The 14,377-nt window shown below is 53.9% G+C and overlaps 5 protein-coding genes across 5 annotated transcripts; 1 reads left to right on the forward strand and 4 right to left on the reverse strand.

The window, feature by feature from the left end:
* Positions 1-307: 307 nt before the first annotated feature.
* On the reverse strand, positions 308-1,096 carry A1O5_12247 (uncharacterized protein; the record flags this gene model as incomplete). The annotated part of the gene is made up of 1 exon (XM_007752816.1): positions 308-1,096. One exon carries the CDS (start codon positions 1,094-1,096, stop codon positions 308-310), a length of 789 nt encoding a protein of 262 aa, XP_007751006.1.
* Positions 1,097-1,851: 755 nt separating this feature from the next.
* On the forward strand, positions 1,852-2,364 carry A1O5_12248 (30S ribosomal protein S8; the record flags this gene model as incomplete). The annotated part of the gene is made up of 1 exon (XM_007752817.1): positions 1,852-2,364. One exon carries the CDS (start codon positions 1,852-1,854, stop codon positions 2,362-2,364), a length of 513 nt encoding a protein of 170 aa, XP_007751007.1.
* Positions 2,365-3,743: 1,379 nt separating this feature from the next.
* A1O5_12249 (26S proteasome regulatory subunit N2) lies at positions 3,744-7,257 on the reverse strand (the record flags this gene model as incomplete). The annotated part of the gene is made up of 2 exons (XM_007752818.1): positions 3,744-7,056; positions 7,118-7,257. The coding sequence occupies 2 exons, from the start codon at positions 7,255-7,257 to the stop codon at positions 3,744-3,746; spliced, it is 3,453 nt and encodes a 1,150-aa protein (XP_007751008.1).
* Positions 7,258-7,825: 568 nt separating this feature from the next.
* A1O5_12250 (uncharacterized protein) lies at positions 7,826-10,268 on the reverse strand (the record flags this gene model as incomplete). The annotated part of the gene is made up of 2 exons (XM_007752819.1): positions 7,826-8,455; positions 8,514-10,268. 2 exons carry the CDS (start codon positions 10,266-10,268, stop codon positions 7,826-7,828), a joined length of 2,385 nt encoding a protein of 794 aa, XP_007751009.1.
* Positions 10,269-10,769: 501 nt separating this feature from the next.
* Positions 10,770-12,800, reverse strand: A1O5_12251 (uncharacterized protein; the record flags this gene model as incomplete). The annotated part of the gene is made up of 1 exon (XM_007752820.1): positions 10,770-12,800. One exon carries the CDS (start codon positions 12,798-12,800, stop codon positions 10,770-10,772), a length of 2,031 nt encoding a protein of 676 aa, XP_007751010.1.
* Positions 12,801-14,377: the final 1,577 nt, after the last annotated feature.

Below are 14,377 nucleotides of genomic sequence, written 5' to 3' on the forward strand. Positions count from 1 at the left end.
CTTGATGCGATGGATGTTTTGAGCCGAACGAATACATTCTTGGGTCGGCTCTGTCGTAGGTCAAACTGTCATGGCAATCTGAAGTAGGTCTGTAGACCAAAATTTCGGCCTACCCCGTCGCAATGCCGCATCAGCACCAATTTTCGTGGTCGACGATCAAACAAGTGCACTGTTCAAATCTGTGATGTCAATTAAGGTGTTGGAGACCTATTCTCGAGGGTTTGAGCATAGGCGGCTACTTCTTGATGCATGAGGATCGCACCTGTCTGGCGCCAGGATGACAACACACTAGAGAGGAAGGCCACGCTCAAGAATGCACGTCCTCGGTCTCGCCAGCCGAATGCGAGTTGGCCAGAGTGGAGGGGTACCATGCCATTGCCTCGGCGACCAGACCGCCGCCCATATTACAAGCACCATAATCCACGAACCCTAACTTTTTATACATTGGTCGACCTTTCTTGCTTGCCACTAGAACGATGGGTAAATTGTCCTTCGAGGCGACGGTCTGCATGTACTTGACCATGGTAGATCCGATGCCTTTTCTATGGTAAGCTGGGTTGACGGATAGATGGTCCACCTCCCAATAGTCGTTGATGTCCGAGAGGGGTCCTCTGTCATGAACACTATTTTGAAACTGTAGCCAGGCTTGTCTGGAGATGGATCTATCGGCGTGAGTATACCATTCGAACAGGTCCTCGAGACGTAGGAGTTGAAGCTCAAATGCTGTGCCGGTGATTAACGAAGAGGACTCCGGACGGGAGGAAGTCATAAATATACCATTCCAAGAGAAAGAAAGCCACGATTTCTTCTCCATCTCTTCATCTTTTTGTTGCTTAGTAGAGGTAGCAGAAAGGTAGCCAACCACCTTCTCCTCGCCGTCCCACCAAGAGTCATTCTCATCCGACACAGCAGCAAGGACGAGATGGCCATCGTAGAAGCGCTTTTTGACACGTCTAAGACATCCCTGGCGGAGACATTCTGGATGTTCATGACGATGAGGAGCTAGGAACACGGTCAACTCATCATCGAACATGGCGTCTCTGGCGATGGTAGCCAGGTCCGCCAGATCTGAGGCACGGGCAGGTCGGACGTGCATTTTCTGAGTGAGATTGAGCAAATCAGAATAGGGTAACTTGGTTGCAAGAGTTGCAGACACAATGGATGACGGTGAAGTTCGAAGAATGAGATGACAGACGTCCTGTTCCTTTTCTTCTTAATTCGATAGTCACATTCTGAGTCACAGTCCATCCAACATACTTAGCTCGGGCTCACTAGGCCAAGCGCCGGCCTGTTGCAGGATGAGGTTGTAACGTCACATTGGTCGCTCACCGACATCTGCCTTCTGCCTGGCTGCCGATGGAGAAGTGATATAACAGAATCGGGCAGAGATAGCATAGCGATCGCTTGTCTCATATACGGAGTACTTGAGAGGGACACATCGAGTCTTTGATGGGAAACAGGATGGAAATGAGCTGACTGGTGTTGCTGGTGCTGACTACGAAGTACGAGGTACCCAGTACTCGGTATATCATTCCGCAGTCTGTCTATCAACGCTATTCCCAATCGAGCTTGGTATTGGCTTCTGCGACTTTTCGCAGCACACTGCACCTCGCTAACCTTTTCTTCCACGAGTTCAATGCGTCTCAATCACTTCCAAGTCCCCTGCTGCGCTCCCTACGCATGCAACACTCCTTTTATCAACTCTAAGAGGACGATAACTGTATTACTGCGACACCACCACTAGCCACGAGGGAAGCGCAGCTCCGCTGACCACAGTGCTCGCTCCGCTCCTCATCTACTTCCTCCTCTCGATCTTCCTTCACCCACTGTTGACACTATACCATCCTCGAAATGTCCCTTGTCCACCTCGCAAACACCTGTTCTCACCTCCAGAATGCCTCCCGCGCCCGACTAGGTCTAACTTCCATCCCGGACACAAAATTTCATCTGAAACTCATGCTCGCACTGCAAAGCTCGGGCTTCCTCTCAACAGTCGTGCGCGGTGGTCCAACACCGCCCCCAGCACACAACCTATTATCACATCCATCCTCGTCCGACCCTTCCCACCCTATTGAACCCGTCACACGACATAACGTTGCCTCTCGCCGTCTCTGGCTCGGCCTCAAATACTGGAACTCCGAGCCCGTGATTGAGAAGATGGAGCTCATCTCCAAACCAACGAGGCGGATATGGATGGATGTAGCAGGCTTAAGAAAACTTGTTTTAGGGCAGAAGAGCGGCTATGTTAAGGGAATGACACGCCCAGGGGAGTGCATGTATGTCAGTACGGACGTGGGAATTATGGAGGCGAGAGAGTGTGTGGAAAGGAAAGTGGGAGGAATGCTTGTTTGTCGGGTGCGATAACCACAGCCGAAGACAAGAGGGATCGAACTAGATGGGGCCTCGGATGAGTAAAATGGTCTGCTGGAGAATCGCATCGCAGACACCTAGGCCGGTGGCTTCTCTCCGCAAGAGCTGGGAAGCAGCTGCGCCTCGATCAGACGTGGATGCAACGACGAACCTTCCCAACTGACTCTTCCAGAGAACACGTGCAACATTGCAAGGTATGATTGGGGCACGAGGGTCCTGAAGAGAAGGGACACCCTCATGGGAACGCATAGCGAACGATACTCAACGGACCTGGTTTTGGAAGGGAAGTCTTTCGATTCCAGCAGAGCGACAATGGGAAGCAACAAGAGATATGGGAACTGGGTATGGATTTCTCTTTGCTTGGAGCTTCCCAGCGAGCGAGACACAAAGATTCAACAGGAGAGACCAAGCGCTCTCCCAGAGACTCATCCTCTAAAAGCCCGACGATTACATTCGCGCCTGTGTGGGACGCCACCTGTGTATTGCACCAAGTCAATCGAAGCTCATCCGAAGAATGTCGACCAACACTCAGCGCGCACGCTGTCCCTTCCTTCCCCCTTCTCACCCTCATCTTGATCCGCCTTACTGGTCGTGTATGTACGTACGATACCGGTCACGTTCGTGTATGTATATTTATATTACCGTTATGGCCATGTTTAAATAACGGCTCCCTCCGTCCCACACAGTTATCCTTCTCGGGCGAGGGAGAGGCTTGGAATACGTACGTACCTAGCTAGGTACCCTTGGTTGGTTGTATGTATAATCGCCTACAAGAATCTAGACTCCCCATTCTAAGCTATGTACCTCCTCGCCTTTAGCTCGTCGTAGATAGCTAGATTCAGGTACAATCTAGTAGCGGAGGTGTCTATGATTGGGGGGGGGGGGGGTCAAGAGTACGAGCCAAAAGCAACAGAGAGAGGACGATTCGATCACGCTCTGTCTAACTAAGGGACCCTGCCGGCTTTTGTCAGTTACACCGTATGCGTACGACCACCATGACGACGGAGCGAGCTGCTCGGTGCTTGCACGGCAAAATGGCGCCTACATACATGCATGGACGGAAGTGAAACGAAACCCCAGAGCATCTTGCTCGTTTGTCTGATTGTTTAGTCTTGAATTGTGATAGGAATTGGAATTGTGATACAAAGCAAAATACCTCTCGGGAACGCTGCTAGCCTAACCCGCGGGTCTCGAGGCTGCCACCACCGCTCAAGCGCAGCAGCAGCACGCAAGACGACATTGTCTTCGGTTCCTTCTGTCCTTTTGTCTTCAAGTTCAGAGAAAGGTGAAAAGAGCTCCAACCTCCTGGAGTACCCTAATTTTTGGATGGTTGAAATTACAACACGCCCCCTTTATTAGCACGAACTCGTTCCCTATTGTTCTTCCTCTTCTTGCTCACCCTCTGTCTCATAATCAAACTCCCTCGGCACAGGTGCATCCTCCACGCCCTCTTCATCCTCATCGATTGCCGTCAACACACCTACCGCAGCAGCCGCACCAGCACCCACACCTGCAGCTGCCTCCCGTCCCGTCCTCGGACCAATTGGGGTTTGGGGGAGCTGTGCCGCCTCGCCCAGAGTTTGACCTGCTGTCTGTGGCGCTGGGGTTTCAACCTTGCTCACCGACAACGGGATGATTTCTCTCTCCTTCTCCGGCTCGGTATCAAGCACAACCATCACACCCCCCGTAGGCCGCTTGACAGGCTGATACCGCTGGTCCGGGAACGTCAGATATTTCAATTGTGCAGGCAACACCCGGGACATGTTGCTGATATCGTACCCAACTTTCTCTTTCTCCGCTTTCTTCTTCCCTTCGGCATGGGTGTCGGCCTCTTTTTTCTCTGCATCTTCCTTGGATTTGTCCTTTTCTTTGCCTTCGGCCTCTTCTTTCACGGCCTCGTCAGTATCCATCTTGTCTCCTTTTTCGATCTTTGGCGTCACGGGCGTGACGGTATCGACGTCCATACTATCCCTTCGTTGCCTCTCCTTCCTCGCCGCCCGCCTCTTCGCTTGTGCGGTGGTACTCAGCACGGCCGTCTTGACTTTCTCGGGCGCTTCATCGGCTTTAGTTTGTTGCTCAGGAGGATAGTCGAAGAGGCTGGGTCTGGTGTTGCAGTGGAATTTGAAGACTGGAGCTTCTAATTTCTGATCCACGCCAATGACCGCAGTAGGGGTCAATGACAACGAGAAGAAATGTGTCAATGGGAACCAGTACCAGTACTGTGTGAAGACTACAGCACCGACAATTCCCATCATATTCAAGTTGCCAGTTTGGGTTTGCAAGCTGATCGTGCAGTTTCGCCCACCCGCGTCAAGAATACCCATGGCGATGGCACAACCGAACTTGCACATTGCATCCTCATGTCGGTCGCCAATGATCTTGAGCATCGCTTTGCGGATGCTGCCAACCTTAGGGTTCAATGCGTCGTTCTGCTGGATCAAGACCATAGCAAGAGCGATGAGAGCGCCTTGACGTACAAAGTCCGTAGGATCCTTCAGCATGGGCTCAAGCAAGTCGATAGCTTCAGCAAGACCTGTGCCTGCACAAGAGATACCCAGAGCCATGGCAGCGCCGTATCGGACGTGGGGATTGTAAGACTCGGCGAGTAGCTCCACCATTCTGGGCACACTGGTGTGTTTCCGGAATAGAATAAACCCCAAGCTGAGGACGGCGATTCGTCGAACATCGTCGCTGACATCACTGACGGCGACATGGAGCAGTTTTCGGACAGCCTTGTTGCTGCCCGTGCCGACGTAAGCCATGGCAATCGTCAGGATGCCACCGTACCTCATGGTTGGATCGGTGTCATTGAGAAGACCCTGAATGAGCTCATCGGCACCTTCCTGTCGACCATACATAATCAAAGCCATACCGACTGCGAGACCTCTTACGATCTTCTCGTGTTGAGTGTCATGGGCATGCTGGATCATATCTGACAAGACTTTGGTATTGCCCGAGCCAAGCATGACGAGGCCCATTGCCAACCCAACGGCCTCACCATTGATGGCAGAATCGGCCCAGAGCACGTTTCTCAGATCTTCGAAAATGGACTCATCGCCAGAAGCCATTCCTGCAACACCGAGGCCAAGCGCGCCACCGTGTTGCACAACCTCTTCGGTGGCTTCCTTGAACTTCTCTCGGATGAAGTTGACAGCCTTGCCTTTATGGTTGGCACATAGCAATCCATAAGCGTACAGCGAACCTCCTTGACTGTATGGAGAATCGTGAGAGGCGGCAACCCCAGCAGGCTTAGGCAGGTACGGACTCAGCAGCCGATGCGCTTGGTTGATATTGCCTTGATGGATGACACCGAAAACTGCCGTAGCGGTAAACTTGGACCAATTGGTAGCCTTGCCCAGCCACTCCAAATTGTTGCGGAAAAAGGTATCGTTTGCAGTTTTGGCGTGCATCAAGCCGGCGCAGAGAGTGACAGCGGTGTGATATATCGAGTAGCGGGCTTCCAAGCTCTCTTTTACCTTGTTCAGTATCGACAAATCGACCCGGTTCGATTTGTGCAAGAACTCAATGTTCAGATGTATTGATGTGAGACCGTCCAAGATATCCCTGATTTTCTCAACCGCTTCCTGCTGCTCGCGCTTCGAAAAGGTGGGTTTTCCTGAGGGCGCCGGTGCCCCGGCAGCACTCTGCAGTTCTTGTTGTAATTGGTCTTCGGTCTTCGCCTGCGTATCGGTTTCCATCTTGTCACTATCTTGAGTGGATTGGGGCTTTGACTCTTCTTGCGGCAACAGTTCGGCCAGTTCTTCCCGGACCTTTCGAAGGAACTCTTGGGTGCTGTTGTCGTAAAGATCAAAGGAGATTTGGTATGCCACGGCTAGAGATCGGGCATCGCCCTTTTCGATCAGCTGTTTCAAGATATTGGAAGCCATAGAATGCTGGTCGAGATAAACTACACATTTGGCAATGGCGAAGTAGTCAGGCGAGGGGATTTCGTTGAGCAATTCCAGGATGACCTTGAGGATCTCATTCCGCAGACCTCGCTCTTGCACCACGCTCATACAGATATCCAGCACGTATTCCATCAACTCTTCGCCCTTCTTGGTGGCTTCGCCGTTCTCTTTTCGCTCGTCCTCGGCCGCTCGTTTGATCACGCGACGTAGAATGTCCAGGTTGCGCCCCTCCAAAGCAATTCCCACGACCTGACGATAACGCTTTTCTCGGAAACATCTCTCAAATAGAGACTCGATGACACGAGTAAGGGCTTTCTGGAGACCACGCTCCTGAATGATACGCTCGGGGGAGCCGACTTCGCCGAGCTCGACGCCGGCTTGAGTAGGGTCAAAGGTTATCGTGTTCTGCCTGGATAAAAGCGACTTTGATGGGAGGACGGATTGGGAGAACGGCGTGAGGGGGGATGTTAAGCTGGCAGACATGCTGGCGGCACCATCCCCTCCTTGACTGAACGCCGTGTCAAGTTGGGGCTGGGCGGCAGCGTTGGCAGCGGCCAACGTCGGATCTCGACTGGCGGATAGGGCGATGAAGGTATCTACACATTTGGAGATTATGGTGTCCTCGAATTCTCCAGGGTCGTCCAGTCTGAAATACTTTCCGGCACCGAGGGCAAACGCCATGGACTCATTATATTCTTGCAGGTGGTAATACACTTTGGATGCGACGATGGCGGCGAGCTCGCGCTCCGGAAAGGAATCATCTTCGTAAAGCGCTTCACTAGAAGGGCAGGATTAGTCTCCCCAAGTGACAGATGAAGAAAAGTGTTTTGTGAACATACATCTGGCCCACGGAATCGGCAAGCTCTGTCCATAATAGATCAACCTGGCTGTCAAGCTGCTTGAGGGCGAAGCTTCTGAGCTCCGGATCAGGTTCTGACAAGAAGCCGACAAGGCCGGCGGCAGATACCAGGCCAACCATGGTTGTTGAAGGCCGCTGCGTAGCGCGGGCAGAGGAGGATGTGGTGTTCGGTCCGTAGAACTGTTGATCTACCAGCGGGAAGGGGCAAAAGGGCCGCAACGCAACCGGAACGAGGTTTTCGAAAATCGAAGGAGTGAAGACGGTCAGGGAGAAGAGAGAGTCTAGTGTACAGGAGCAGAAGATAAAAAGAGAAATCAGTGGGCGATGGGTGGATGTTGAAGGAGAGGAAAGGGAAGGGAAAGGATTCGCGCAGATGCAATTGACGTGTCTGCAGTCGATGGCTCTGACCGTCGCAGTTTGCATCACCTTCGGCAGCCTGGAATGATGGCACCACAACGATCGCGCTTAGTCATACAGGTCACGTGCACAATCATATTAAACAGCCTCGCAGCCTTGTCTCCACAGCGGCAGGCAAGAGTTGGGCTCTCATCACAGCATTGCAACTAGAATTGTATACTTAGTATTACAAGGGTATCAAAAAGGAGAAGTGAAACACATTTCTCATGTCTCTCCAAGATATCCCCAAGCAAAGATCCCAGACTGACATGGTTCGACCTCCTCTTCACCCTTACTTGGTCTGCCTTGGAATCGTCCCCTCCCGACACAAAATCCGGACATTGTCCACGAAACCTCCCACGAGCTTTTCGTACCTGTTAGGTTCACCGGCTTTCAGGTTGGCCAGTTCAATCCGGATCTGATCTGTGCTGATTTCTACCTCCAACTCGTGTTCCTTCACTGTCGTGTTGGGATAACTCACTTGGGTCAGATCAATCTGGTATGCCAAGTGCCTATAGCTCATCCTGTCCTTCTTTCTATCGCGCCCGCCTTCGGTCATCTCGGTCAGCCAGTGTGGATCTCCCTCCCATGGACTCTCAATCGAGATCGAGATACGGTAGTCGAAATCAGCCCGAGGGTTGTAGACTTCCAGGTCTGCAATCCGCGACTTAATGATCTGTGCCTTGACGGTGTTCGTTTTCTCGTCGATCGTCCTCCGCACTCGAGGCGTGTGTCGAGGATTGAGCCAAGTCATTATTGATGGCGGCAGGTTTCTTCGACCCTCTTCTGTCAGCTCGTAGAATTCGTCGTACTCATGAGGATGTTTGTAATCAACCCTGGGCGGTTCGCCAGACACCTGCGACTCCCGGTACGACTCGAAGACGAAATGGTTGAGGAATTTATTCATGGCCTGGTGCTGGGCCTTTATCCATCGTTAGCCATACACTCCAAGAAATCAAGCGAATGAACAAGATCCTCACCATGTTCATGGAACTCTTGAAACTCGTCTTCCCCCTGAATTTTTCTCGGCTGAAGACGGCCTCCGTTTCCACAGGTAGATTCAGCCGATTGCTCGCCTGTTCGTCAAAGATCACGCCAACCTTGGCTTCGACCTCAAAAACGGCTCCGCCAGCCGGGGGTTCAGCGTTGCCGATAACGAAATAGATCCAATCACAGACGTGCCTGGTGAGATCATCGTATGCTGGGTTACCCGTAATCGAAGGCTCCCACCGAGGCTCGCCCGGCGGTGTGGCCGCGTGATGTTGCACTTGCCCATTAACGACCTGTGAACCCACGGATTCCTTCTTCACCGGGACATCGTTCCCGGGGGTCCTCGGGGACCTGGGTGTCCTGGGCCGTGATGGGCTCAAGCGAACCGGCTCCCTGAATTTCAAAGGCAGATTGCGACGGGCGCTCTGTGCCCATATCGGGATCTCGTCTCGCCGTGGTCTTTTTGTGGGGGGCAACGACGTCGTTGCAGCATCAGACAGATTACTTGCAGTTCGCTTCAACGAAGGTTGGGGGTGGGTGTCGGCGGGAGAACTCCGCTGTGCAGGTAGGGACGAGTGGGTGAGCTGGGGTGTCAAGCTCTGGTGGTTGAGTGCCGCTGGCCCAGGACTTGGGCGGGAATTTGGAAATGGGGCTCCGGTTTTGGGGTCGTTTGACGTCGAAAAAGACTTGGGCGTCGTCTCATGACTTTGATTATCGACAACCCGATCTGGTGTGGTGTGAAATTGAGCGTTTGGGATGGAGTTGGAATTGGACGCCCGCGGAGGCTGAGCGATGGGATACGGGTCCGACATGGGCTCCTGATACCGGCCAACGCTCTGCTGACGACTTGGAGGAGGTTTGGGAATCGTCTTGGGACTGACACTCTCGATGCTCCGTTCACGTTCCCGCAGGTCTCCAGAATAAGTCCTTTGTATGCTCCCACTCGTGCTCCTAGAATGATCCGCCTGCGGGTATGGTGGTTGATTATATTCCCTGCTCTGCACCGAGCCAACCGAACCGACGGACGATCTTCTCACGCTCTCATGGCCATGGGACGTCGGGCGATGAGGGTGAGGGGATGGACGAGGGTACGTCACGGGCGGACCGAGAGGAGTGACGGGAGGAGGGTGAAATTGAGCCTGAGGGGAAACGTGTCTCTGTTGTGCGTGTGCAAGGCCGTTTGCAGCAATGTAGTCGTCTCGAAGTGTAGGCGACTGGGCGCTCAGGGACGGGTGTGCGCTGGACTGATGATATGTGGTCGCGGAGGAAGGCGTAGCAGTCTGATAGAGGTGGACGGATCCTGGGGTGGGAGGGTAAGGGGCCGACGGGGACGGCGAGGGAACAAAGGGAGACTGATACGGATGTGAAGGCGGGATCCCTTCACGCGGAGTGTGTATCTGTCCATGCGGCCCTGGGCTCTGCGCGTAAAAGGACTGCCCGGTTGCGCTTGGCGTCGACGCAGAGGCGGAGGCTGAATTTTGTGGTGGTGGTGACTGCACCGCAAAATAGGAGCCGTTGGCAGAGGTGCGGTATTCATTCGACGGCGGCGGCGGCTGGGGGGGATATGACGAGGAGGAGGATGGCAGCGAGGGGCGCTCGTGAGGAGCGTGAGACTCGTACGACGACGGAGTGTGTTCGTAGGACGATTGCGGTGTGTGAAGTCGCGGCGGAGGGTGCGGTTGAGGTTGAGGGTGGTGTTGGTGTCGCTGGGTCGAGGAATCGTTTAGCATCGACTTCAGGTCCATGACTGCCCCCAATATTGCTTCTGGCGTGAAGCTGTGTAACAGCGCGTGGGTTTGGCCATCAATTGATCAGTTGTCCATAGGTGGACTCGTCGTTTTGTCGCTGGCGCAGGATGTGTGCAGTGACTGCAGTGCCAGCGGGTAGGAAGAGGGAGGTCAGGGTTTCTCTGTGACTTGCGCAAACTGCGGCGCGACTGGCTGCTGGCCGACCGCATGCCAATGCCACCTTCCACCTTCCCACTTCTACATACAGTAGAACCTCCGCACCCTCGCTACTTAGGTCAACTACGTATCACGTCTTCCTGCACAAAATGTTACACATCTCTAGTAGGTAGGGTGTCACATGGATGGTTTATTTTCCTATGCTATGCGTGCTCTCTAATGCTACAGGTCTTGAGGCATACAACCAAAAAGGGGTATCAATACTGTCGATGAAAAAAATGCATCGCTGATTGCCGCTTTCCACCATCCACCATCTAGCCATGCTCGTGCCCAATACCGCTCCTAAAAGGGAGCCCTTCGTCTACTAATGTTGGACACTTCCGCAGTATGGCCATCTATATTCGACCCATCCAGTGAGTTGGAGTCGGTGCGCGTCATAACCAAAGCGTCACTGAGGAGATCCTGGTCGATGCCAACCTGAGGTGATAAATAGGGTGTCGTTCGCGGCGTCGTGATGGAGAAACTTGGTCTCACGGAGATATTTCCCAGGCTGACATTGCGGCGGACTTTCAAAGGCTGCGGCACTGTCAATGCATTGTCGCCCTTCACAGGAGACTCGATGCTAAGGCTGCGCCTTCTCAAGAATGATGGACGAGCTGAGCGACCGCGGCCTGCCCGGCCCCTGCTCCTGGATCTTTTCTGCTCGCGGGCCGCTCTAGCCTCGGGGCCAAAGTTCACTCGGTCCCGCAGGGTGTGAATGGCCTGTATCAGAGCCAGCTCGATCGCAACACAGTTCTTGATGCGACACATGCGGGGCCACGTCGCCCGTTCTCCGGCCACGGTGGCTTCCACCATGAACTCCGGCGTGGGATTCATCATCATGTGGAGATACTCGCTGGGCTTGATCTCGGGCAAAACGTTGATGTCGCCAGTGTACTGTTGGTTGAAAAGGGAGGCCCATCTGTACAATCCCTGAGGGAGGCCGAGATCTGAGAGCTGTTGGGCGCGATGTATGATTTCCTGCCTGAGCAACTCCTTGGCTGTTTGAAGGGGGTTCCGGACGCGGACGGGCGCCGTGGGTTGCTTCCCGCGAAAAACCTCCTCTTGGTCCAAAAACACGCGAACATGCGGATTGACTTGGGAGACGATGAAGAAATTGACGTTGAACATCTCGGACAGTTTCCTCATGGGAATGTCGTGGTCAAGGGACCCATCCACAAACGTCTGCTGAGCATTTTGCATCCACAATTTTTCCTCCTTGGTGATGGGGTCCTTCTCGTATATGTTGGCAGGTGGAAAGACATTGGGCACAGCACAAGATGCGCAGACGGCAGACCAGATGAAAACATCCGGAGCAGTCACGAAGTTCAGGAGCCGTGGCTCGGCATTACCGGCACTCGACACGCAGATGTTGAGGACCCGGCCGGTTTTGTAGCGTGCTTCTCGAAAGGTGATGTCACCCAGCCACGATTTCATGACTCGCTTCAGGTTGTCCATTTCGAAGAAAGCCCCCGTCCGCAAGAAAGTGTGAAGCCGTTGTACGAGCCATCCCGCGCTGCCAGTCCCTGGAGGGTCAAAGACGGCCAGGTCAGAAAAGGGGAAATATTCGAGCACTTCCGCCATGCGCTCATCGGTGCTACTTCCCACGATGCCGGCCACAATGCTCCCTGCCGACGCGCCCGAAATGATCTCGGGTAGTAACTCTGCTTCCCACAGCGTCTTGACCACGCCAATGTGCTTCATCCCCAAAAGTGCTCCGCCCGATAAAGTCAGAGCCGAACGCCCAAAGAACTTCAGTGCGTCTTCTAACGATTGCTGATGGAGTCGAACCTCGGCGGTGGGGACGTTGGTGCGAATACTGGTTTCGGCAAAGGTCTGGATGGTTTCCAAGACGGTGTTGATGTAGTCGTCTATCAGAAACTTGGTGCCGAACCACGAATGTTTGTAGAGTCGCGACATGTTCATGCCTCCCAGGTCCCGACTGAGCCCTGTTCTAAGCAGGTGCTGCATGGCATCCAGGTCCTGATCGGCCACGGCGTTCTTCAACCGGATGACTTGGCTCTCGATCACGTCAGGATTGTAGCCGGGCTCAATGGACTCCGTCTCTTTCTTCCATGCCTCGTGCCCTTGCAGATTGTCCAAGTCGATGGTGCAGTTCTCATACTCGGTCAAGGTTTCGGCTTGCTGCATGCGTCTCAGCAAGGCCTGCTCGTGTGTCTCGGGAGGTCTTCGGCTGTATCTGGCTATCTCTTCGGCGAGTGTCTGCAACCTCCTGCTCGGAGAGAGCAGCTTGACCGCGTCCGCGTACAGGCCGACACATGACCAGAACAGTGGTGGAGTGTGTGCAGGGACGAGGGATAGGGAGATGACCATGTCGACGGTGAGGTCGTGGCCATTTGACCACAGGGCGGCCTATGTCGGTAAGAAGTCGAGGTGGGAAATACAAACGCCAGTTTCTGTAGTCTAGAGGAGTAAAATCCAGCCAAACAGCAAACCACAGTGATGACTGGCAGGCGGAATCGTCGGGTCCTCCTATTGAATCAGAGGGCTGTGTCATCAAGGAAGGAGGTGTTGGCCACTTCCATACGCGGGGGGGGGGGTGGTTGAAGCGTGTGACCTGGTTCCGTTGTAGATGGCCAAATCAAGGCCGTCGCGAGAGAGGAAGGAGTAAGAGAGCCAACAACAGGCCAACAGACCAACAGACCAACAGATCTCTGTCAGACGTGGCAGATGATTGAACTGATGGCAATCCAAGCCCGGCGGAAGACCGAAATGTCGGTGGCCGGGTGTTTGTGGTAAAGGAAGCCAGACGCCCACAAAGAAAATTGCCAGAAAGCGAATGGCACGATCATCAAGAAAAGCAAGAAGGACTCCGGTGTATCAGTACAAGTGTCGACGGGCCACGATCCACCATCCACCATCCACCATCGGGGGAGTGGAAGTGACGATACTGTGGGAGGCAAACGGATGCAGAGAGCGACAGAGAGGGAGACAAGCGGTGGGGCGAACAGGTCGAACCATGACATCGACAACTGCAGTCGAGAGATGGCAAGCCCAAGGCCTGGAAACTCGCGGATGGGTAACAAGTACTTGGTATTGGGTACGAGGTCCAATTACCCAGCGAGCCAGTGTCTACGAGATACTCGGTACATACTGTACTGTAGGTACGAGCAATACGAGGGACTAGCTCGCCAGTAACCAGTAGATGAGACTGAGACTAGAGTGAGCTGGAGGTACCCAGTACCCAGTACCTTCCACCCAGTGCATAGCGTGTAACAAGTACAAGCGTGTCCAAGCGTGTCATGACTCGTGCCGCGCGTCTCTCCCACTTTTCCCTCCCTCCTACTCCCTCTTCTCCCACCCTCGTCACTCCAACTTCCTGGGGAAAGATCAAACGACCTGGAGTAAAAAAAGAAGAGGTCACGCTCTCATCCTTCAGTTGCGGCTGGCCTTGTTAGGCGATTGGCATTCCGTTTCTGTCATGCCTGAGGGTGTCATGTTTCTTTTGTCATCTTGGGCGCGTGATGTGTCCCTTGTTGCCCTTGTCAAGCTGGTCGAATGGGAGCACAACCAAAGACCGCCCCCCCCCCCCCCCCAAAAGGCGCCACAATGACCCCCGTCGCAAAGCACGTCAACAGGCACCCTCGGCACGTACCACGACGCACGATCGCCGTCACATGCAAATCCTGTCGCCCTTTTTTTTTGGTCTCTGGATGCCGAGATGCTTCTGGGTTCCTGACGAGCAAAAGCAGTCCCTGCGCTGGCACCCAGCATGCGGCATGCCTCCCTGCCCTTCTCGGTTCTGAGTTCTAGCCTTCACCGCCACCATTTCCCTTTCCGTCCAGACTTCGTTGCCCAACACGCGGTCCAATGTCCCGTGTTCCCCTCCAGAGTTCAAGCCCATCGAACCAGATGCAGGGCATGAGGCTGGCTTCTGCTGCACGATCGGC

This window comes from Cladophialophora psammophila (genome assembly GCF_000585535.1).
Source record: "Cladophialophora psammophila CBS 110553 chromosome Unknown aczJe-supercont1.32, whole genome shotgun sequence".
Taxonomy (NCBI): Eukaryota; Fungi; Ascomycota; class Eurotiomycetes; order Chaetothyriales; family Herpotrichiellaceae; genus Cladophialophora; species Cladophialophora psammophila.